The sequence below is a fragment of the Grampus griseus genome, assembly GCF_964374135.1.
Source record: "Grampus griseus genome assembly, chromosome: 4".
NCBI lineage: Eukaryota > Metazoa > Chordata > Mammalia > Artiodactyla > Delphinidae > Grampus > Grampus griseus.
In genome coordinates, this window is record NC_138997.1 from 32,238,722 (window position 1) to 32,264,588 (window position 25,867).

General features: G+C 43.3%; 1 protein-coding gene across 1 annotated transcript in view; it reads right to left on the reverse strand.

Annotated features, from left to right (window-relative positions):
- Positions 1-18,250, reverse strand: part of RNF175 (ring finger protein 175) — a gene marked incomplete at its 3' end in the record, with an annotated part of 75,624 nt that extends 57,374 nt beyond the window's left edge. Inside the window, 3 exon segments of the mRNA XM_082653399.1 lie at positions 4,526-4,664; positions 7,404-7,441; positions 18,227-18,250. Of these exon segments, the coding sequence (XP_082509525.1) occupies positions 4,526-4,648 (123 nt within the window). The 5' untranslated portion in view covers positions 4,649-4,664; positions 7,404-7,441; positions 18,227-18,250.
- Positions 18,251-25,867: the final 7,617 nt, after the last annotated feature.

Below are 25,867 nucleotides of genomic sequence, written 5' to 3' on the forward strand. Positions count from 1 at the left end.
CCATTTCCACTGAGATCAGGAACAAGACAATGTTGCCCACTCTCACCACTATTATTCAACATAGTTTTGGAAGTTTTAGCCAGAGCAGTCAGAAAAGAAAAAGAAATAAAAGGAATCCAAATTGGAAAAGAAGTAAAACTGTCACTGTTTGCAGATGACATAATACTATACATAGAGAATCTTAAAGATGCTACCAGAAAACTACTAACGCTAAACAATGAATTTGGTAAAGTAGCAGTTTACAAAATTAATGCACAGAAATCTCTTGCATTCTTATATACTAATGATAAGAAATCTGAAAGAGAATTTAAGGAAACACTCCCATTTACCACTGCACCAAAAGTATAAAATACCTAGGAATAAACCTACCTACGGAGACAAAAGACCTGTCTGCAGAAAACTGTAAGACACTGATGAAAGAAATTAAAGATGATACAACCAGATGGAGAGATAGTCCATGTTCTTGGATTGGAAGAATCAACATTGTGAAAATGACTATACTACCCAAAGCAATCTACAGATTCAGTGCAATCCCTTTCAAACTACTAATGGCATTTTTCACAGAACTAGAACAAAAATATGACAATTTGTATGGAAATACAAAAGACCCTGAAGAGCCAAAGCAATCTTGAGAAAGAAAAATGGAGCTGGAGGAATCAGGCTCCCTGACTTCAGACTACACTACAAAGTTACAGTAATCAAGACAGTATGGTACTGGCACAAAAACAGAAATATAGATCAATGGAACAGGATAGAAAGCCCAGAGATAAACCCATGCACATATGGTCACCTTATCGTTGATAAAGGAGGCCAGAATATACAATGGAGAAAAGACAGCCTCTTCAATAAGTGGTGTTGGGAAAACTGGACAGCTACATGTGAAAGAATGAATTTAGAACACTCCCTAACACCATACAGAAAAATAAACTCAAAATGGATTAAAGACCTAAATGTAAGACCAGACACTATAAAACTAGTAGAGGAAAACATAGGCAGAACACTCTATAATATAAATCACAGCAAGATCCTTTTGACCCACCTCCTAGAGAAATGGAAATAAAAACAAAAATAAACAAATGGGACCTAATGTAACTTAAAAGCTTTTGCATAGCAAAGGAAACCATAAACAAGACGAAAAGACAACCCTCAGAATAGGAGAAAATATTTGCAAATGAAGCAACTGACAAAGGATTCATCTCCAAAATATACAAGCAGCTCATGTAGCTCAATATCAAAAAAACAAACAACCCAATCCAAAAATGGGCAGAAGACCTAAATGGACATTTCTCCAAAGAAGATATACAGGTTGCCAACAAACACATGAAACGATGCTCAACATCACTAGTCATTAGAGAAATGCAAATGAAACTACAATGAAGTATCACCTCTCAACGGTCAGAATGGCCATCAACAAAAAATCTGCAAAGAGTAAATGCTGGAGAGGGTGTGGAGAAAAGGGAACCCTCTTGCACTGTTGGTAGGAATGTAAATTGATACAGCCACTATGGAGAACAGTATGGAGGTTCCTTAGAAAACTGAAAATAGAACTACCATATGACACAGCAATCCCACTACTGGGCATATACCCTGAGAAAACCATAATTCAAAAAGAGTCATGTACCACAATGTTCATTGCAGTACTACTTACAATAGCCAGGACATGGAAGCAACCAAAGTGTCCATCAACAGATGAATGGATAAAGAAGATGTGGCACATATATACAATGGAGTATTACTCAGCCATAAAAAGAAACGAAACTGAGTTATTTGTAGTGAGGTGGATGGACCTAGGGTCTGTCATACAGAGTGAAGTAAGTCAGAAAGAGAAAAAGAAATATTGTATGCTAACACATATATATGGAATCTAAAAAAAAAAAGAAAAGGTACTGAAGAAACTAGGGGCAGGACAGGAATAAAGATATAGACATAGAGAATGGACTTGAGGACATAGGGAGGGGGAAGGGTAAGCTGGGACAGAGTGAGAGAGTGGCATGGACCTATATACACTACCAAATGTAAAATAGATAGCTAGTGGGAAGCAGCTGCATAGCACAGGGAGATCAGCTCAGTGCTTTGTGACCACCTAGAGGGGTGGAATAGGGAGGGTGGGAGGGAGACACAAGAGGGAGGGGATATGGGGATATATGTATACATATAGCTGATTCACTTTGCTATACAGCAGAAACTAACACAACATTGTAAAGCATTTATATCCAATAAAGATGTTAAAAAAAGATGTAAAAATTTTAAAAAAGAAAAAGAAAAGAGCCAGGAACCTCATGAACATGTTCAAAGCTCTAGCAGGTCCTACATAATCTTAAATGAGAAGAGAAACAAGTTAAAAGTTAGGTTATGTTTGGATGATAAGGCTATTTAGGTCAGCTTTTGTGGAAACACGTTCAGCAAATTCCATCCCGAAGATATTAAACTGAGCAGTGTATTAAGTTCAGGTTTTTGGATCCTGTTCATGCAGAGCACAATAAAAAAGCTGGAAACCAGTGCTGGAATCAGCTACTTGTGCTCTGGGAACCATTTCCAGGCCCAGTGTTTGCAGATGTCACCAAGAGTTCCTGAAATGGCTGAGTTCTGATGTTGGCTCTTGTAGTGAACCTACAAGTAGGATGTACAGCATGGGGCAAAGTCAAAGCCGCAGCATGGGGAAAGCTCAGACTCACGTGCTGGATCTCACCTTGAGCTAAAGATTGTCATCAGAGACATGCAGGGGAAGGGGGCTACACCACCTGTTCCTTTGGGGCAATACAGTAATAGATGGACAGATGGGCAAAGAAGTAGAATATACTCCACTGTATTTTCAGTTGTATCTATGAGCCAACCCAGAACAGTTCCAATGGCTCCACAGCTCCAATGAGACCCAAATCTGTCCTTGACCCCGAGGGCATCTTTAGACTCCTGGCTTTGTCAAAGTGTCAGACTGGGTCATCTTAAGAGATGCCACGATCACAGTCACCTGGTTACCTCCAAGGTATCCTTAGGACCACAGTGGCCCTCTGGGTAGCCATAAAATAGCACAGGTGTGTGACAGAAGGACACAGGAACAGGAACCTCAGGGAGAAGTGGGGTGACTAACAGGGTCTAGTTTTGGGGTGGGGGGAGTGGAGAACAGTCAAAAGCAACGTCCCTGGAGAGGCATTCTAGGCAGTACAACTGTGTAGTGAGCAACAGGAAACAACTTGGGCAGACCACTCCAGCTAATCAACAGTTGTAGCCTGAGCCACCAAGGGTCAGAACCTCCAATGGCAACAAGCCCTTCAAGGGACCTCTGACTCATGGGCAGGTGTATCTGTGGTATAGCCAGTGTGTGAACTCCACATTGATGGACTCAGTGAAGAAAATTTGTCCAAGTGGAATATAGAGGGTGTTCATTTTAATTGACAAGGCAATGGTGACATGGCAGCACATGGATGCATTTGCTTAAAGAACAAACAAACCCCTCCCCCCAAGATTCCCCTTTCTAAATAAATGTTCAAAATTACCTAAATTTACATATTATAGGGAACTCAAAAGAATTCCTTTAGATCCCATGCTATGTAGGAAGTAATATTTATGATGGGTAAAAAGAAAATAAAATACTGGTCTAAGCCAGCCCTTCATATGTCACAGGCAAGTCTTCTTATACAACGACCAGTCCAAGACCCGAACCATGGAGAGTGTTAATTGAGGACCTTTCTCCTCTGCAACGTTTCTCCACTCAGGCCATACTCAGGTCTAAACCATTGGTTCTCAGCATGCGGTCCCAGGACCAGTAACATCAGTATCACTTGGGAACTTGTTCATGTGCAAATTATTTGGCCCCTATTGAATCAAAAACTCTGGGGGTGGGACCTGGGAATCTGACTGAAGGAGACCGCCAGGTGATTCTGATGTGCCCTGAGATGTGAGCACCACTGCTCTCCACATTGCAGTAGCCTGGTCTCGGGTCCAACAAGCCCAGGGTATGACTCTGAGGCTATGAGATGGGAAGGCTTCAGTGGGCGTGCTTGGGTGGGATTGGTCTGTGACAACGGGATCCCGCTCTGTGTGGCCAAGGTCAGCGCAGTGTCTGCCTTATCACACTTCCTTGGATATGGAAACCATCAATGCCAAGACAGCTTATTGCTAATGAAACAAAGTTAGACAGACTCAGTCTTTTGTTTCTGCCATTCCTAATCCTCCTGTCCTGGGCCACTGGCAGAAGTAGTTCATGCCCAAAAGGAAAATTGGGTTACTTAAACCAGGGTTTCTCAATCTTGGCACTATTGACATTTTTGTCATGAGGAGCTGTCCTGTGCATTTTCAGCGGCATCCCTGGCCTCTACCCACTACATTCCAGTAGCGGCTCCTATCCCCCCTCCCCTCCCGCTAAGACGTGACCATCACAAATGTTTCCAGATGTTGCTTCCGAGAGCAAAACTGTACTGGGTTGAGAGCCACCAACTGAAACCAAACCATTTCCTTCAAAGTGGTGAGAAAGGAGGGATGTGGTGGGAAGAGGAGCAGGTTTCCAGCGGCCCCCGGGGTGACTCACGTTGTCGGAATGACCATGCTTCTGTCTCCACTGCACTAGCACTATCTGGGCGATGACCAGGGCACAGAGGAAGATCAAGACCATCTCCACGTGCACGGACTCATGGCCGTGCATCCTGTACATCCTCTCCTGCCGCAGGCTGGAACCAGCAAAGGAGGTCAGCTGAAAAAGCCCTCAACTCTTGCACATTTAGCAGAACAAGAAAAATAGGTGGGATTCATAAGAAGCAACTGGGAATTTCAAATGTAGGGTTTTTGAAGCTTTGATTACAAAGTTTTCCAAAGTCCTTCTTGGTTCTTCCCTTTCCCCTGGGCTTGGGGAAGGGACAGCTGAAAGGAGGAGCCTGAGTTTGTCAGCAAAACCAATTCCTCTCAGCCCTTAGCTTTCCCGTGTGCTTTTGGCCTCAGCCTTGTCCTTTCAAGGAAAGTGATGGGGCCAAAAGCTCACTGATGGGCCCTGGGAAGACCTGGGTTCTAGCCCCTGATCTGCCACGTTGATCACCTTGGGAAAGTCACTTATTCTATTTGAGCCTCAGTTTCCTCATTTGCAAATCTCAAATGATGATCCCTCTGTACCTCACAGGATTGGTCTAAAACTGTAAAGCACATATATATTTTATTTGTACCTATATGAAGAATAATAATTGCTATTAGGTTGAATCATATGAAATTGCCATTTTTGAAAGTAAAAAAAAAGAACAGTCAAATATTGGTAATTTCAAGTAATTGCTAACATTCTCAAGTACAAGGATATCCTGCAGATGGTGCCTGTGAAGAGAATATTATCCGCGGGGCTACAGAAAACTCCTGGGTTGTATAAATCATTTTCATTATAAGGAGAAAGAAGAGGCCTAATTATTATCTTAGGCGCAAACATTCAGAGGATGGCTAAATGCTTCAGTGTTTAGTTGGACTCTTTAATTTTATACAATGGTAGAGAAAACCACTAAAATATTATGTCATCTGGTTTAACTTCCTACAGCAGAAGTGGTCTCTAAGGGAGTCTAGAGCAGAGGCTCTTGACCTGGTCTGTGAGTTGGAAATCACTGGGGAGCTTTTAAAAATCACAGTGCCCAGGCTGGACCCCAGATCAATGAAGTGAGCATGGCTGGGTGTTCTGGGCTGAACTGGGTCCCCTCAAAATTCATATGTTGAAGTCCTAACCCCTAGGACCTCGGAATGTGACTGTGTTTGGAGAGGGGGTCTTTAAGGAGGCAATTAAGGTAAATGAGGTTGTTAGGACGGGTCCTAATCCAACATGACTGGTATCCTTATACGTGAGGACACAGACTCCCACAGGGAAGACACAAGGAGAAGGTGGCCACCTGCAAGCCAAGGAGGGAGGCTTTAGAAGAAATCAAAGCCTGCCGACCTCTGGATCTTAGACTTCTAGCCTCCAGTCTGTGAGAAAATAGATTTCTGTTGTTATAGCACTCAGTCTGTGGTGCTTTGCTATGGCAGCCTGAGCAAACTGATAGAGATTTCCAGAATGGGATCCAGGCATCAGTAATTTTTAAAGTTCCCTGTGTGATTTTAAGGTGCAGCCAAGATTGGGATTCACTGGCCTAGAGGAGGGAGCAGTCCGAGATCAAGATTAGGGAAAAGGGGGAAAAGTATGAATCTTGCCAATCAATTATTTTATAAATACTGGTTAGCATTATCTTTCACCCCAAGTGGGGAACCATCAGTCACAAAATCTCTTAGTGTCCACTTATGACTGGTCACAATATATATTTAGTTAGAGCACTGATCAAAAAGCACTCCAGGGTAACATTCTGGGACCTTTTAAAGGCACTTGTTGGGTACCTGGGTTGAGTCTTTGTCTTTACCAGCAATTCTACAGAGCTGCCTCAGTAAGAGCCCCATCCAAATCCCAGGGGTGCCCCCTGCTGGAGAATGCACAGAAATGAGCCCACAGACCCTCATAAATATTCCTGCTTGAGTTCAACTTTCCTGAGATGGAATCTGAGAATGTTAGTGCTGGGAGGTACCATAGATGTACTGAGACCCCTTCATTTATCAAAGGAAGAAGCTGAAATCCACATCAGGTAAGCAACCTGCATAAAATTACATGGCTGTTAGTTTCTGTGTTGGAAGCTTAGCTTAGGAGCCGAGAATGATTTCTAGAAGCTCTTTTAAAAATATATGCACTCTTCTGAAGAAATGGGAAGTGCAAAAAAAATAAAAGGGTACAAGCACTTAGTTATAGTTTTTACAGCCCCAAATACCAAATAACTATTTAATATTTTCTGTAATGAGTGGACTTCAACTTAGGCCATGTAGATAGAAGAGTGAATTTATCATCAGTCTAAAAGAGGGCTTGCATAGATATCAAACAAAATATACTTTATGACATTAATCTATTTTGTGCATATACAGTAAAATGCATCTCAGATGGTTAACCTATGTGGAAGTACTTTGGAAAGTATAAAGTAGTGTACAAATGTAATAAACATTTCTACTTTGATTAGGAATACATTCATAATTGACAACCATAAAGCAAAAAAGGAGGAACATTTCACTTTTATTTCATTTGGTGCCCATAGGGGTCCAATGGTCCCACAGTAGGTGCCACAGCACAGGGGAAACAGCCTATAAAGAAAACCAGATGTGTCTTGTGCCTCAGAGGACAAGGACATACAAGGACATGTATTGAGGGACATACGCATTTGTGGGACTGCATGGAGCCTACTGCAGAAAACAGATGAAATCCCTGTGGCTTTGGTCTATACAATCACTGTGCACACATGGCCATGCTAACCCATCTTCTATCCTGGGAAATTTATAAATTAAATGATGGCTTCATTTAATTTCTCAAACTGTTAAGATGGAAGTCTAATTTTTAGTATACCAGCTATAAAAAAATACAAATCACTTACTTCCACTCATTATCTGCAGAAAGCTTTGTCTGAGAGATCTGAAAAACAGAAAAATTTTTCTTGTTTTCTTAGCTTGCATTTTACAACATTACATGAGAAACCCAAACCATGAAAAAGAGTGATGTTTCTTAGTACTGGAATAATTTAGGATGAAAGTGCTAATAAAATATTTCCTTATGGAACAAAAACACACATACACATACACACCCTAAACAAAACAGTAATCAGGTCACTATTAATAAATACTTGATTCTTCTGTCTAAGGTCAGAGAACCAGATAAGACCCCATTCCTGTGGTTTTGTCTGGCAATTCAGTCAAGGTTGTAGGGAGTGGCCTCCTAATGGGCAATGTTACCCTGGCTTCTGGTATATGATCTGTGAATTGGAGAACCTCTGAAAAACATCTGTTTTGCTGGTGTCTTAAATGATGCCAATGAGTAAATATCATCTCCAAGTTCAAGGTTGTAGAGTCAGAGCTGACCAGCTACTTGTTTGCAGCATTTTTGTGTCCTCCTGTTAATTTAATTTAAACCCTGACCCCAGGGAAGGGGGGTAATGTGGCCTTGCCCTTGCACACTGAGCGGGAGAGCATAGAGACCATCCCCAGGAAGTGCTTTAGGCTGACCCACAGAGTGTTCCCGCATGCTGCCTGCCTTCCGTTGGTCACTGCTAATCCACTACCTTGGGTCATTTGAAGCCTTTAAGGCCAATCTTCGAAAAGACATCATCGTATAACCTTCATGGAGAACACAGGCTGCTTAATCTCTAGTCCAGTAGCATCAAAAGTTAAAAATCCCTAATGATGGCAAAGAAGAGAAGGCAAATAAAGCATCTGTTACACAAATCTGACATTAACCAGCTTTTTTTCCCTTTGTTTTCTTCAAATGGAATAAACAATTCTGACAGATGGAAAGAAACAGCGCCATCCGTATTTCAGGCTAGGCTTTCTCTGACTTGAGGTCAACAGGTTCCGTAAAACACCTATGCCTTGGTCAGAGGCTGGAGAGGTTCCCTTGTAAGAGAGATGAAAGCTCCAGGTGATACAGCTAAGCAGAGGCTTGGGCAGTATCTGCACAATGCGAGGGCTGGCTGGATGATGCCAGGAGAGGAAGTGGGTGAGGCAGCAGGGGATGCTGGCAGCTTCTCCCGGGCTCTCTGCCCACTGGTGGTCCCACCAGGTGGTCCCTGATATCCAACTGGAGGTCACAGCACCTGGGCTCAAGGCTGCTTTCCAGGAGCAAAACCTTAGTGGCAACCCTCAGGGAAGAGCGGTACCCGAGTCCCCTCCTTTTGTCTGATAGGGCCCACTCGTCTGACATCTGCTTTGGGGGAGAAAACACTGGATGGGCTTGGAGCCCTGAGCCATGCAGCCACCCAGCACCACCCAGCACTAAACATCGAGCTGACTGGGGCTTTGGGTGACCCAGGGCACATCACCAACCTGTGTTTGTCTCCATTTCCTTCTTAGAGACTGGAGATTGACGTAAAAGCTGCTCTTGTCTACTTCACTGGAGTACTGTGAGTATAAATAAGACAATAGATGAGAGTTTTGTAAGAAGGTGCTTCGTCCAAGGGCCAATTATCTCAGTAAAAGTTGTAACCAAAGACCCCCTGGGTCCTTTTCCTTTTGCTATTCAAGATCTTTGGGTTCACAGTGCTTTTTGTTCAGATAACCTTAAAACAGGGAACTGGGTGTTTTGTTGAGAAGATAAATCCCCTTTGACTTTTACAAGCAATATAGCCCCGGGCATAAATGTGTAGCTATCTATCAGATTCTAAGCCTTTTTTATTGAAGTATAGTTGATTTACCATATTATATTAGTTTCAGGTGTACAGCAGAGTGATTCAGTATTTTATAGATTATACTCCATTAAAAGTTATTACAAGATAATGCTATAATTCTCTGTGCTATACAGGGTAACCTTGTTGCTTATCTATTTTATACATAGTAGTTTGTATCTCTTAATCCCACACCCCTAATTTGCCCTCCCACCTCCCTTTCCACTTGGGTAACCACTAGTTTGTTTTCTATATCTGTTAGTCTGTTTCTCAAGCCATTTTAAAAGAACTATGATAAATTATTCTACAGAAGACCAGGAAAGCTTAGGGAGTGGAAATTATAGCTGAAAAGATTTCTGCTAAATATTGGATATAGTTAAGAACTTCCTTAGATCAAGTGATATTGAAACAATATTCTTATTTCCTAGGGAACAAGCACACGATGATGATGATGGAAATGATAATGATATACTTAGGGACATCTCTTTCCTAGTAATAGTTCCCTATAGCACAATATTTTTTTCTAGGGTGGAATCTACTTTTGGACAATTTTTTTCTGGTATGTAAGCCCATCTGGGATCCTAAGAGGATTTATTTTGGAAATTGAAATGACACTAAGACTTATGCTTATCTGAAGGATAAGCATAAGGATAGCCAGGAAAATTCAGAAGAGTAAAGACTTGGCTTCTCAGCCACTGAAATCTATAATACAGCCACAGAAATTAATTGAAAGCATTACTGGCCCAGGAAAAAGAAGACAGATGAGTGAACGAAACACAGAGGCCAGGGACAGACCCAACTCCCTATGATAAGCAGTGAGAAATCAGTGAGAAAGAAATGGATTGTTCAATAAAGGGTGCTGAGACCCTTAGCTGGTCATTTGGGAAAAATGTAAAGCCGGATCCATACCCGGCTTCAGAAGGATCAAATATTTAAATGTAAAAAGGAAAATCTTAAAAGGGCTAGAAGTAAATATGGGTAAGTATTTGAATACTCACGCAGTGAAGAAGGCATTTCTAAGTATGACGTGGAGCCCAGAAATTATAAAGTAAAAAAATCGATGAATTTTGAGGACATAAAAATCAAATACGTTAAAATCACCGATATTTGAAAGACAAATTAAACTGGAGAATATACAACATATGTAAAGGCAAGAAGTGAATAACTTGAATAGAAAAAGAGCTTTTGCAATTTAATCCAAAAGAGACAAAACATTTCCAAAGGGCAAGGCACATGAACAAGAACTTCATAAAAGAGGAAATACAAATGGCTTATTTATGAAAAGATGTTTCAACTCACTAGTAAAACCTTTGGAAAAGCCTTTGTGAAAGAAGACTGATTGTGCTGAAGACCCTTGGGAAGGCGGAGGGGTGGAGGGGTCCTAGCACTTCTGGAAGTGTGGGTGCAGCTGGGTGAAAACAGAAGGTTCGGTTAAGAGTGGTGGGAGGCTTTGTGTCCTTCTCCCCTGCACCCCACCCCTAGGGCAATTGGATGGGGCTCAGAGGCCCAGGAGCTGGGAGGGAGGGCGGAGGCACTGAAAGCCTGTGTCTGGAGGAGGGATCCCAGTCCCGTCCTCTATTAGGCCCCACGGGCATTGCCTTGCTCTACAAGGCCCTGTGCATCTCTAACCTGGAAACACAAAAACTTTTTTTTTGTCTTTTCTAACTCTTAAGAAAATATTTTGAAAGTTTTGTCGCTGGTTGAGTAGAAATTGACAGAAGAGGGCTGGTGTAGAGTGGAGGCCCTCAGGTGGGTTGAGGGAGAAGGGCGGAAATAAAGAACAGCCCCAGCCCTGGGAAATCAGATATAGAGTTTTTAATTTGCCCACCCCCTAGGCCATTCGAAGCTGGTGTCTAAGCAGATGGGGTCCCCCTTGTAACCGCACTGCCTCTCTCCCTCCACTGCGGTGGGGTCGTTTGGAAGGAGCTAGGATCAGCCTGGAAATCCTAAGTCTGAGAAGTGAGGAGGTAAGGTGTGCGGCGGGGGCCCTTCCTACCCCGGGTCCTCGGGGCGTCTGATGGCACCAGCGCTCCTCCCTGGTTTCTGTGCTGCCGTGGGTTGAACTATGTCCCTCCACGCCCCGCCCCCCCCAAAGATATGGCCAATTCTTAACCTCTGGTACCCATGACTTGATCTTATTTGGAAATAGAGTCTTTGCAGATGTGATCAAGTTAAGGATCTTGGGATGGGATCATCCAGGATTTACAGTGGGCCTTAAAGCCAACGGCTGGTGTCCGTATAAGAGAAAGTCAGAGGGAGATTTGACACCCAGAGACACATAAGCACAGAGGAGAAACATGCAGGAGGAGGCCACGTGAAGACAGAGGCAGAGACTGGAGATAAGCAGCTATAAGCCAAAGACACTTGGAGTCCCCCGAGGCTGGAAGAGGCGAAGAAGGATTCACCCTAGAGTCCTTGGAGCAATCACGGCCCTGCCTATACGCAGGTTTTGGACTTCTGGCCTCCAGAGCTGTGAAAGAGTAAATTTCTAATGTTTTTTTTTTCCCTTTTCTGTCAATATTTCTTTTATTTTCTGTACTTTTAAAATAATTTTTATCAGAGTACAGTTGATTTACAATATTGTGTTAGTTTCAGGTGTACAGCACGGTGATTCAGTCATACATATACATGTATCTATTCTTTTTCAGATTCTTTTCCCATATAGGCCATTACAGAGTACTGAGTAGAGTTCCCTGTGCTATACACTAGGTCCTTATTAGTTATCTATTTTATATATAGTAGTGTCTGGATGTCATCCGAATCTCCCAATTTATCTCTCCAGTAAATTCCTATTGTTATGGCAGCTCCGGGAAATGGATACACGCATGTCCAGCCCCAGCAGGTCTTTATACACTCCGGTTTGCAAGCAGCGGGGCGGGTGCGGAGGGCATGACCCCTGTAAGCTCTGGGTCAAGCAGGCTGCACAGGTCCCGGGTGGACCCTGCAGGCAGGCCTGGCAGAGCAGCTTGGCTTATAATCTTTAGACATGTGGCATGTGGGACTTTATTTGTACTCTTGCCCTGGGCCTATCAGATGTGGGCCTGCCACTTGGCGGGGGATGCTGGCTGCCAGACAGCACATGGAAGACGAGAGTACTCTTTGTAAAACCATCCAGGACTAGAGAAAAGACTTACAGATATGGACCGTCATCATTCTTCACGTGAAAAGGCCCAGGTAGGTCCCCTTCCAGCTCAGCCTGCCCGTCAACAAGTTCTCTCTGCTTACGGAAGCTTCTGAACAGTGTTTTAGTGTCTCCCCTGAAATATAAACAGATGGCCAAAGATCACCAAGTCCTTGAGTCAGGAAAGGGTTCTGCAATGATGACAAGGACCCCAGGCTTTAAAAATGGAAACAAACAAAAGCTCTTAGAAATGAAAAATTTGAGAACAGAAATTGAAAATCTCATGGAAAAGTTGAAGATAATTTATGAAACTCCCTCAGAAAGAATAACCAAAAACCACCAACGGAGATGGAAAAGAAGAAAGAAAATATATGAAAGTTAGAGAATCTGGCCAGGAAATCTCAAATCCAAAATAGAGTAGTTCCAGAACAAGACAACAAGATGGCTGAAAGTAAGAAATTTAAGAGAACTTCTACAAGAAAATTCCCAAGGATTGAAAGACACCTGTTTTCAAATGAAAGGACTCCCAGGTGCCCAGCACAATAAATGAAAAAAGAGCCACGTCAAGTCACACCAGTTGGAAATTTGAAAATTGTGGCTCAGAAGGAAGAGCCTATCCAGAGAAAAAACGCAGGTCAAATGTAAAGCATCAAAACTCAGGATGGCACTGACCCCTGAACACTATCTCCACAAGTCACAAAGAGAGCAGAACAAAGTGTTCAAACTTCCAAGGGAAAATTACTTCTATAGACAAACTACCAATCAAGTCTGGAAGCAGAATGAAGATATTTATGGACATGCAACATTTCAAAAACATTCATCTCCCATGTGTCCTATCTCAGGATGCTCGACTGAAACAACAGAGTAAAATGAGAAAGAGAAAAACCGGATTTCCAGGAAAGAGGAGTGCAACCAGGAGAGTTCCCTCCAGGTGAAGGGATGCCCCAGGAGGACGGTGGAGGGGCATCCAGGACTGGTGTCTGGGCCTCAGACTGGGGATGCGGCCAGCCTAGACTGGACCAGGCATGGGGGTTTCACCAAGTGCATCTCCAAGAAAAAGATGAAGTCGAGAGATCAGCCAGTGTGTTCTGGCATGTTGAGAAGATCCATACAATTCAAGCAGTGGGTTTGGGGATGAATGGGTGACTGGTACACAGAAAACTCAGGAAACCAGAACATGAAACTCAAGGGAAAGCAGAATAGTACAGAGTGCATGTGTAGCGACCCGGCTGGGAGTGACTAGTACTCACTTGAGTCGCTAACGTAGGCAGTGAGTGAAGGCTTAGCCAAGATATGTGATGTAACTAAATAGAGAGGATGGAAGAAAGGAAAGCAGTGTGGACAGGCTGGTGGGAGAGAGTATAGTTCTCATCATCCACAGTAGGGAATCAATCAGATAACACCAGTGACTAAAAATCAAGAAATGCTGCGTGATCGTGTTATTGAAAATAAGGAACACATACCAGAAAAAATGGGTGGAATGGTTGAAAATTGTTGCCTCTGGGGAGTGGAAATCAGGAATGGGGAAAGGTGAGTGAAAGTGAGAATGCTTTTTTTGTTTTAAGTCTTACAGAATTATGTATGAGTCTTTAAATTTGGGATGTACAAAACTTTAATAAAAATTAGCAATAAAAAGAAAAAATTCCCATAACAACAAGGTATAATTTTCACCGAAAAGAATGACAAGGGGGAATATAGCCCTCTCACGCATGTCACGTGTGGGTGTACATCAAGACAGTTTCTCTGGAGAGAAATTTGGCAACCCATACCAAAACTGTAAGTGTTTGTCTATTCTAGTGTAGAATGTTCTAGGAGTATTCTCTAAGGAAATGAAGAGACATTGAAGGATGACACAGGTGTTCATGTAATTTTATTTATAATATCGCAAAACTGGCAACAATCTACGTGTCAGTGTGTGAGGGATCAGTTAATGAGTTATGGTATCTCTCTGCAAAGGAAATCCATGTAGCTCTTTAGAATGATGGTGCAGAGCCATATCTATCAACGCAGAAATATTTCCATGACGTATGGTTAAGAAAAAATGCATGCTCCAAAAACAGCTGTGTATCATATGAACCTATCAGTGTCAATGTGCAGTTACATAGAATGAAGAACAGGGACATCCAGAAGAGAGAGAGATCCAGAAGAGTTACCAAAACGTAGCCATGACCCGTGGGTGGTGCTGGAACTTGGGATATTTACTTCTTTTTTTATATTCGTCTATACTGAATATATTCTACATGAACACGTCACTTAGAAGAAATCAAGCAGTTGTGTTTACTTGGCCCTCTCCTTGCCCCTTCTCCTTGTCTGTCAGTTGCCAAGCCCTTTTCTTCCTATCCCTGCATCATCATTCCAATCGACCTCTCTTCTCCTTTTAAGCCAAATCTCACTTTTGAGTTCTAGATTCTTCTAATGAAGTGACTTCTACACAAATCCACCTGGATGTCCCTCAGGCACACGAACTCAACCTGCCCCAAACCGAATACATTAATTTCACCCGAACTGCTCCCATTTCAGCGCCCCCCACCTCCCCCAATAACCCCACATCCCATCTACCCAATCGCTCAAAGCAGAAACCTGGGGCACCATTGTTGATCTAACCCTCCGCCTCCAGCCTGTCACGCTCCCGTTGACGCTACCTCTAAAGACCTCGCAAACCACTTCTTTCCTCCTCTATGGCCTCTATACCATCCGCGTTTTCATTCATTCAACAAATATTTATTGACCACCTCCTGTGTGCCAGGCACTGAGTGGGGCTGGCATACAGTGGAGAATAAGACAGACGAGGTTGTGTTCTCATGAATAGAGCCTTGTGTGCGACAGAAAGGGTGGACAATAAACAAATAAACAAAACAATTACCTAATGGAGTAAATCCTAGAAGAAAATAAATACAATGTGTGATAAAGCATAACCGGCGGCGGGGGAGGGGTCCTGACTCTAGATGGGGGGCGGGAAGGCTCTCTGAGCCAGGAGAGATGGAGATGGAGCCAGGCACCAGGGTGCTCCCCTCCTCCCGGGGCCCTTGCCTTCGCCTTTCCCCTCTTCAAACAGGGAGGTGATCTTATCAAAAGCCAACTGATCACATTAGCATCCCCCTGGCCACCCTTGTTAACGTCCCGCATGAGGCCTCGTGTCTCTTTCTGGCCTCACCTCCGTCCACTGCCCCTGCACACCCTCTGCTCCAACTAAGCAGAACCTTCTGTCTCCTGAATGCTTTTTCTGCACCACCAGCCTCCCTGTGGGTTGCCCTGGACCCACTTCCTCCAGGAAGCCCTTCAGGTTTGGCCCGTGAACACTGTTGCCACACTGCACCGTCACTGATGACTATTTCCATGTCTGAATCTGCAGGAGGGCAGGGCTGGGCCACCCCCCCTGCCACTACTGAACCCCCACTGGTGCCGGTTCTCATCCTTTCTCACCCCAGCTGCTACCTTTCCCTTTCAACTCTTCCCTCATGACAATCCATCTGATAGAGGAATCTTGCTAAAACGAGTGACAAAGGCAGAACAGTGACCTCAAACTACTGATGTTCCTAGGGCACATGTGAGCCGGAGGAAAGGGTGTTAGGTTTGGAGCACTGCGTCCAGCGATAAGGAATTCATGTTACGGGAGGAGGACAAAATTCCTGTGCATAGAGGGGAGGGGAGGGCTGTGAGGCAGAGAGCAGTTTTGGGGCAGAGGTGGGTCTTCTCGGGGGACGATAGAGCCTGCAAAGCAGACCTCAGTCAAGCAGAGGAGGGAACACATGAATCCACACTCTCTGCTCTCTTGCACTCCAACTTTGAGGCATCTCAAAAGCACACGAGGCTAGCTGACTCAGCAGACCCCAGGGGTGCCGCTGAGCTGGGGGGAGGTGGATGGTGGGGAATGGGGCAGACCTCTGCCACAGAGAGGTTGGCTGGGAGCTGCGCAGACTGTGTCCCAGGTCATGGGGTTGTTTGCTCATTCGTCCACTCATTCACTCTTTCAGTGAATATTTCTTGACATCCTGCCATTTGCCAGACTTTTTTCAGTGCTGGAACCCTAGTAGCTAGTAAAGCAGATGAAGTGCCTGCTCTCTTGGACCTCGGGAGGTGTCGGAGGCTCTTAGAGAAACAAATACACAAATAGACTACTTCAGGTGGCAATGGCGATGAAGGAAAATAAAACAGGGCGAGGTTCAGAGTGAGAGGGTGATATAATATATAGGGGGGTTAGTAAATTTTTACTGGGTGCTCAGTAACCCTATCTATTTTTCTTTTGTTTTCCCCGGCTCTTGTAAAGTCTGGTTTAAACCAGCACTTCTCAAACTTTGATGTGCAGTCACCCAGGGGTCTGGTTAAAATGCAGATTTTAATTCAGTACGTCTGGGGTGGGGACTCAGACTCTCACTTCTAAATAACTCTCAGGTGACACCTTGGCTTCTGGTTCCTGGACCACACAGCTCTGCCTTTGGGGCTAAGGGGAAAGCTGTGGGTCCCTCCCAGTTAACAGAGGGACCATGCCTCCTGAGGGCGACGGCAAGACAGTGATGTCAGCCTTAAGGGAGAGCAAACAGCAGCAGCAAAAGTGACCCTTGCCAGTCTTTTGGCCCTCCTGGTGTGCAGAGGTCTTCATCCATAACTCTCTCTGGATGATCCGGGTTTGGAACCAGCAAGGAAGCCATGGAGTTTCCTTAGAGCTTCTCCATTTTGGAGACGAACTCCCAAATGCATAGTGCGGGACATGAGGCCTGCAGCAGCCTAGCTCTCTCCCTTATCTTTCACTACAAGCCTTCATGAACCCTGGATTTCTACCAGGGTCACAGTGAGTACTGCTCCCTCTCCCCTTTCCCCAGGGTCTCCATCCCCCAACAATGTTCTTCACCTCCAAGCAATTTGGTACTGCTGTTCCCTCCATTTAGAATTTCCATTCCCCTCATGGCCACAAGGTCAGATCTCACTCATCCTCTGAGACCCAGCTCAAATGCCATGCCCCCCACCAGCCTTGCCCATCCCCCCTGCCAGGAGCAATCCCTTGCTTCTTAGAAATCCTACAAAGCTTCACTTGAACCTGTTTTTGGTTCAGTGATTTCTTCCTACCCTCAATGAGTTATTTGTGTCCTAGTTTTACTTTCCTTCCAGGATGTGAGCTCCGAGAGGAAAGGCCCACCTCTAATCGTATTCTTCCCCCCCTCCCTACCCCAGTTCCCAGTACCTGGTCATGACCTAAGAATTGTCCTATGAATGAAAAATAAATGAACGATTGGGTTTGAAATCACCACCAGCAGGAGGAAGAACGTGCTAGCCCAGTGATTCTCAAAGCTCAAGCAGCAGCACCCTCTGAGAACTGGTTAGATGGCAAATGGTCAGGCCCTACCCCAGAGGTGAGGCTTGGAGATCCTGGGGGCAGAGCCCAGCAATTGATCTACATCAACTTTTCAACCAGCCCTCCAAGTGGCTCTGACACTTGCTCCAGAGTGAGAACCATAGAGCTGAGCCTGATGTACATCCATCATTCCTCAGCTGTCCTCCTGCAGTGCCTCGGCCCTCACCCAGTTCCGCCAGGGAGCAAGGAGGAGAGAGGGGTGCAGCCAGCACGGAGGGCAGGGAATGGATGGATAGGGCTGAGCAGAAGGCTCATGCTGGAAGAGACAGAGTGGGTGGGGAGACATGGAGGGAAGGAGGAGAGAGGAAAAGAGGGGAAGGGGAGAAGGAAGGGGAGAAGAAAAGGAAAGAGGCAGAGAGGGAAATGGAGAGGAGCTCGGCCTCCTGGGGTGGGGTGGGGCGGGGTGAAGAGATAGCATTTTCCAGAAGGTCATTCCTCCCTCCATCCCCAGCCAGTCCACACCGGGTGCTGGCGGGGGACCCTGGAGACCTGTCTGTGTGGCCTCCCAGCCCCTGTGCGGGCCTTGGGACCCCAGCCTGGTGTTCCCCCACACCCGCGCCCCACACCCGATACTTGCTCGTGCTGGGGGGGCGCCTCCAGCCCCAGCGTCGCCCACGTGGCCATACCTCCGGTGCACACAGCTGCTGCCGAGGGTCTCCGAGTCTGCGGGCGGGGGCTGCCCAGATGCCCAGCCCCAGGCAGTGCGGTCCCGGTACCAGCACGGGGAGCCTCCTGCAGAGCAGGGACGCTCATGATGGTCACCATCACCACTGAGGAGACTCTCTGGGTCTCGGGGCCCTCTGCAGTGTAGCCATTCCATCAGTCGCCTTCACTAGTGAAACGTCCTGCGCCCGCCACCCCCCCACCCCACTTCCCGTGCTCTGGGCTGGACCCAGTGGCTCTGTTACCAGGCTACAGAAAGGATAAGATGTAGGGAGTCTAAGAGTGAGCAGTGGAGATGAGAGAGGAGCAAGGACGAGTGAGGTCATTTTCTCCTCAGTTCTCTCCCTCAAAAGTGTTCATCAGAAGACAAGAGTTCAGGTGATGGTCCATATGCCCAGAGACTGACTCTCTGCTGCCTGCCCAGCCCCCTGCCCCTTCCTCCTCAGTTATCTGCAGACTCAGTCAGGTGGGACAGCTCCCTGGTACAGTCCCATCGGCCCCTCCACAGATGGCAAAGGAGGGAAACTCCACTGTGGGAGAATGCAGAGCCCCTTCACCACTGTGCTCCTCCAGGACCTGGGTCTTCCCCTGGGACATCACCTGAAGTCTTGTCTTCTGGGTCCAGCCCATGTAATTTGCAACTTTGTTTCCCAAATTGAATGGTTGGCAGCTGACTCTAACATCAATGTGGAAAAGATGAATTTTAGTCCTGTTGTTTAGCGGTAATTTCTTCAGCATGTTAGCCCCAGTCTGCTGACCCCATCCTCTCCTGGTCTAGAGCCCCGAGGTGATTGCAATGATGTAAGAGAAGAAATGCGATAATGTCATAAAGGTGCTTGAAAAACAAGGTGGAATCAAGACTAGATAGAAAAATATGGTATATTGTACAGGAAGAGAGAAATAGACCCATGGGATGGAGCAGAAAGACTCCAAATGGACACATACATTGACAGGAACTATTTTTATGAGAAGAATGGCAAATCAGCAGGGAAAGGATGGACTGGGTAGTAATTAGCTTACCCATGTGAAAAAAGTTACAGCATAACAAGACAAACAGATGGTTTAAAAAGCAAAACTTTAAGAAGACAATTTAAAAGAATATCTTTGTCATATCAATATAGTAAAGATATATTAAACAAGAGTCAAGAAGAACAAGCCATGAAGGAAAAGATTGATAAGTTAGTCTACGTTAAAATGTAAAATTTCTGGGCTTCCCTGGTGGTGCAGTGGTTGGGAGTCCGCCTGCCAATGCAGGGGACACGGGTTCGTGCCCTGGTCTGGGAAGATCCCACATGCCATGGAGTGGCTGGGCCCATGAGCCATGGCCACTGAGCCTGCGCATCCGGAGCCTGTGCTCTGCAATGGGAGAGGTCACAACAGTGAGAGGCCCACATACCACAAAAAAAAAAAAAAAAAAAAAAAGTAAAATTTCTGTACAATGGAAAGTTGCCATTAAAAAGAAGCAAGCTGAGAGGAGAGACAGCAGAAGTAAGAAGAACTACAATCCTGCAGCCTGTGGAACAAAAACCACATTCACAGAAAGACAGACAAGATGAAGAGGCAGAGGGCTATGTACCAGATGAAGGAACAAGATAAAACCCCAGAAAAACAACTAAATGAAGTGGAGATAGGCAACCTTCCAGAAAAAGAATTCAAAATAATGATAGGGAAGATGATCCAGGACCTCGGAAAAAGAATGGAGGCAAAGATCGAGAAGATGCAAGAAATGTTTAACAAAGATCTAGAAGAATTAAAGAATAAAAAAACAGAGATGAACAATGCAATAACTGAAATGAAAACTACACTAGAAGGAATCAGTAGAAGAATAACTGAGGCAGAAGAATGGATAAGTGACCTGGAAGACAGAATGGTGGAATTCACTGCTGCAGAACAGAATAAAGAAAAAAGAATGGAAAGAAATGAAGACAGGGCTTCCCTGGTGGCACAGTGGTTGAGAGTCAGCCTGCCAATGCAGGGGGCACGGGTTCGTGCCCCAGTCTGGGAAGGTCCCACATACCGCAGAGCAGCTGGGCCCATAAGCCATGGCTGCTGAGCCTGTGCGTCCAGAGCCTGTGCTCTGTAACGGGATAGGCCACAACAGTGAGAGGCCCGTGTACCGCAAAAAAAATAAGAAATGAAGACCGCCTAAGAGACCTCTGGGACAACATTAAATGCAACAACATTCACATTATAGGGGTCCCAGAAGGAGAAGAGAGAGAGAGAAAGGACCAGGGAAGATATTTGAAGAGATTATAGTTGAAAACTTCCCTAACATGGGAAAGGAAATAGCCACCCAAGTCTAGGAAGTACAGAGAGTCCCATATAGGATAAGCCCAAGGAGAAACACACCGAGACACATAGTAATCAAATTGGCAAAAATGAAGACGAAGAAAAATTATTAAAAGCAGCAAGGGAAAAATGACAAAAAATATACAAGGGAATTCCCATATGGTTAACAGCTGATTTCTCAGCAGAAACTCTACAAGCCAGAAGGGAGTGGCATGATATACTTAAAGTGATGAAAGGGAAGAAACTACAACCAAGATTACTCTACCCGGCAAGGATCTCATTCAGATTCAATGGAGAAATCAAAAGCTTTACAGACAAGCAAAAGCTAAGAGAATTCAGCACCACGAAACCAGCTCTACAACAAATGCTAAAGGAACTTCTCTAAGTGGGAAACACAAGAGAAGAAAACGACCTACAAAAAAACCCCAAAACAATTAAGAAAATTGTAATAGAAACATACATATTGATAATTACCTTAAATGTGAATGGATTAAATGTTCCAACCAAAAGACACAGGCTCACTGAATGGATACAAAAACAAGACCCATATATATTCTGTCTACAAGAGACCCACTTCAGACCTAGGGACACATTCAGACTGAAAGTGAGGAGATGGAAAAAGATATTCAATGCAAATGGAAATCAAAAGAAAGCTGGAGTAGCAATACTCATATCAGATAAAACAGACTTGAAAATAAAGAATGTTACAGAGGCAAAGAAGGACACTACATAATGGTCAGGGGATCAATCCAAGAAGAAGATATAACAATTACAAATATATATGCACCCAACATAGGAGCACCTCAATACATAAGGCAACTGCTAACAGCTATAAAAGAGGAAATCTACAGTAACACAATAATAGTGGGAGACTTTAACACCTCACTTATGCCAGTGGAAAGATCATCCAAAATGAAAATAAATAAGGAAACAGAAGCTTTAAATGACACAGTAAACCACATAGATTTAATTGATATTTATAGGACATTCCATCCCCAAACAGCAGATTACACTTTCTTCTCAAGTGTGCATGGAACATTCTCCAGGATAGATCACATCTTGGGTCACAAATCAAGCCTCAGTAAATTTAAGAAAATTGAAATCATATCAAGCACCTTTTCTGACCACAATGCTATGAGATTAGAAATGAATTACAGGGAAAAAAACGTGGAAAACACAAACACATGGAGGCTAAACAATACGTTATTAAATAACCAAGAGATCACTGAAGAAATCAAAGAGGAAATCAAAAATACCTAGTGACAAATGACAATGAAAACAGGATGATCCAAAACCTATGGGATGCAGCAAAAGAAGTTCTAAGAGGGAAGTTTATAGCTATACAAGCCTACCTCAAAAAACAAGAAAAATCTCAAATAAACAATCTAACCTTACACCTGAAGGAACTAGAGAAAGAAGAACAAACAAAACCCAAAGTTAGCAGAAGGAAAGAAATCATAAAGATCAGAGCAGAAATAAATGAAATAGAAACAAAGAAAACAATAGCAAAGATCAATAAAACTAAAAGCTGGTTCTTTGAGAAGATAAACAAAATTGATAACCCATTAGTGAGACTCATCAAGAAAAAGAGGGAGATGACTCAAATCGATAAAAGTAGAAATGGAAAAGGAGAAGTTACAACAAACACTGCAGAAATACAAAGCATCCTAAGAGACTACTACAAGCAACTCTATGCCAATAAAATGGACAATCTAGAAGAAATGGACAAATTCTTAGAAAGGTATAACCTTCCAAAACTGAACCAGGAAGAAATAGAAAAATATGAACAGAACAATCACAAGTAATGAAATTGAAACTGTGATTAAAAATCTTCCAACAAACGAAAGTCCTGGACCAGATGGCTTCACAGGTGAATTCTATCAAACATTTAGAGACGAGCTCACACCCATCCTTCTCAAACTCTTCCAAAAAATTGCAGAGGAAGGAACATCCCCAAACTCATTCTATGAGGCCATCATCACCCTGATACCAAAATCAGACAAAGATACTACATAAAAGAAAATTACAGACCAATATCACTGATGAATATAGATGCAAAAATCCTCAACAAAATACTAGCAAACAGAATCCAACAACACATTAAAAGGATCATACACCATGATCAAGTGGGATTTATCCCTGGGATGCACGGATTCTTCAATATACGCAAATCAATCAATGTGATACACCATATTAACAAACTGAAGAATAAAAACCATATGATCATCTCAATAGATGCAGAAAAAGCTTTTGACAAAATTCAACACCCACTTATGATAAAAACTCTCCAGAAAGTGGCCATAGAGGGAACCTACCTCAACATAATAAAGGCCATATGTGACAAACCGACAGCAAACATCAATCTCAATGGTGAAAAACTGAAAGCATTTCCTCTAGGATCAGGAGCGAGACAAGGATGTCCACTCTCACCACTATTATTCAACATAGTTTTGGAAGTCCTAGCCACAGCAATCAGAGAAGAAAAAGAAATAAAAAGAATACAAATTGGAAAAGAAGAAGTAAAACTGTCACTGTTTGCAGATGACATGATACTATACATAGAGAATCCTAAAGATGCCACCAGAAAACTACTAGAGCTATTCAATGAATTTGGTAAAGTTGCAGGATACAAAATTAATGCACAGAAATCTCTTGCATTCCTATACACTAATGATGAAAAATCTGAAAGAAAAATTATGGAAACACTCCCATTTAGCATTGCAACAAAAAGAATAAAATATCTAGGAGTAAATCTACCTAGGGAGACAAAAGACCTGTATGCAGAAAACTATAAGACACTCATGAAAGAAATTAAAGATGATACAAACAGATGGAGAGATATACCATGTTCTTGGATTGGAAGAATCAATATTGTGAAAATGACTATACTACCCAAAGCAATCTACAGAATCAATGCAATCCCTATCAAGTTACCAATAGCAATTTTTACAGAACTAGAACAAATCATCTTAAAATTTGTATGGAGACACAAAAGACCCCGAATAGCCAAAGCAGTCTTGAGAGAAAAAAGCGGAGCTGGAGGAATCAGACTCCCTGACTTCAGACTACACTACAAAGCTACAGTAATCAAGACAATATGGTACTGGCACAAAAACAGAAACATAGATCAATGGAACAAGATAGAAAGCCGAGAGATAAACCCACACACCTATGGTCAACTAATCTATTACAAAGGAGGCAAAGATATACAATGGAGAAAAGACAATCTATTCAATAAATGGTGCTGGGAAAACTGGACAACTACATGTAAAAGAATGAAATTAGAACACTCCCTAACACCATACACAAAAATAAACTCAGAATGGATTAGAGACCTAAATGTAAGACCAGACACTATACAACTCTTAGAGGAAAACATAGGAAGAACACTCTTTGACATAAACCACAGCAAGATCTTTTTTGATCCACCTCCTAGAGTAATGGAAATAAAAACAAAAATAAACAAATGGGACCTAATGAAACCTCAAAGCTTTTGCACAGCAAAGGAAACCGTAAACAAGACGAAAAGACAACCCTTAGAATGGGAGAAAATATTTGCAAACTAATCAGTGGACAAAGGATTAATCTCCAAAATTCATAAACAGCTCATGCAGCTCAATATTAAAGAAACAAACAACACAATCCAAAAATGGGCAGAAGATCTAAATAGACATTTCTCCAAAGAAGACATACAGATGGCCAAGAAGCACATGAAAAGCTGCTCAACATCACTAATTATTAGAGAAATGCAAATCAAAACTACAATGAGGTATCACCTCACACCGGTTAGAATGGGCATCATCAGAAAATCTACACACAGCAAATGCTGGAGAGGGTGTGGAGAAAAGGGAACCCTCTTGCACTGTTGGTGGGAATGTAAATGGATACAGCCACTATGGAGAACAGTATGGAGGTTCCTTTAAAAACTAAAAATAGAATTACCATATGACCTAGCAATCCCACTACTGGGCATATACCCAGAGAAAGCCATAATTCAAAAAGACACATGCACCCCAGTGTTCCTTGTAGCACTATTCACAATAGCTAGGTCATGGAAGCAACCTAAATGCCCATCAAGAGACGAATGGATAAAGAAGATGTGGTACATATATACAATGGAATATTACTCAGCCATAAAAAGGAACAAAATTGAGTCATTTGTTGAGACGTGGATGGATCTAGAGACTGTCATACAGAGTGAAGTAAGTCAGAAAGAGAAAAACAAATATTGTGTTAACGCATATATGTGGAACCTAGAAAAATGGTACAGATGAACCGGTTTGCAGGGCAGAAATTGAGGCACAGGTGTAGAGAATAAACGTATGGCCACCAAGCGGGAAAAGCTGTGGAGGGTGGGGATGGGGGTGTGCTGAATTGGGCAATTGGGATTAACATGTACACACTGATGTGCATAAAATTGATGATTAATAGGAACCTGCTCTATAAAAAAAATAAAATTCAAAGAAAAAAGATATGGTATACACACACACACAAACACACACACACACACACACACACACACACACAAATAAAAAATAAGAAGAAGCAAGTGTTGGACCAAGAGAATATATTTGCATTTATCTAGCTGTCAAAGGATCAGTGTTCAGAATAAACAGAACTGTTAGAAATAATTTTTTTCAAAAAATCTAAATCATTAGAAAATGGTCAAGGGATGTAAACCAATTGGAAGAAATAGTTATGAGATGTTTTTGTAATTTAGAGAGAATTAATTACTGCATTTATGTATATAAGAGTTAATCTAAAGTGCATGCTTCATGGAAATGCCTTGTATACGTTAAATTACTGAAGGCAAAGTGCGTCCCTTCCACCTTCCCATCCATTCTGACCATCTATTACTTTCCCCATTCTCTGCTGAGAACAACCAAACTGCTGATGGCTGATGGTGCCCCCTAATGGTTTGATCTTGCAAAAGACCACTATATTGCTTTATAAATGATCTTTTTCAAGTAACTTCTTTTTTCCCTGTGCCCCTTTCCTCTTTCTCATACCCTTTTCATAGTGATAGATAAAATTTGTATTTCATCCTCATCATTACAGCTAAAATGGGTGATTCAGGATGTCTTCAGCCAGGTGCAGTGCCAGTCACATGGAGCAGGGAGCTGGAGGGAGGGAGTCTAGGAGCCTGGTGGGGCCTCTCCTCTGTGAAGGGCTGGCAATGGCAGATTCAGTCTAAATGGGGCAGGGGGGTCAAGTTCAAAGCCATCCAGGCAATGTGAGTAATCAACTGCTTGCCTGGTCTCA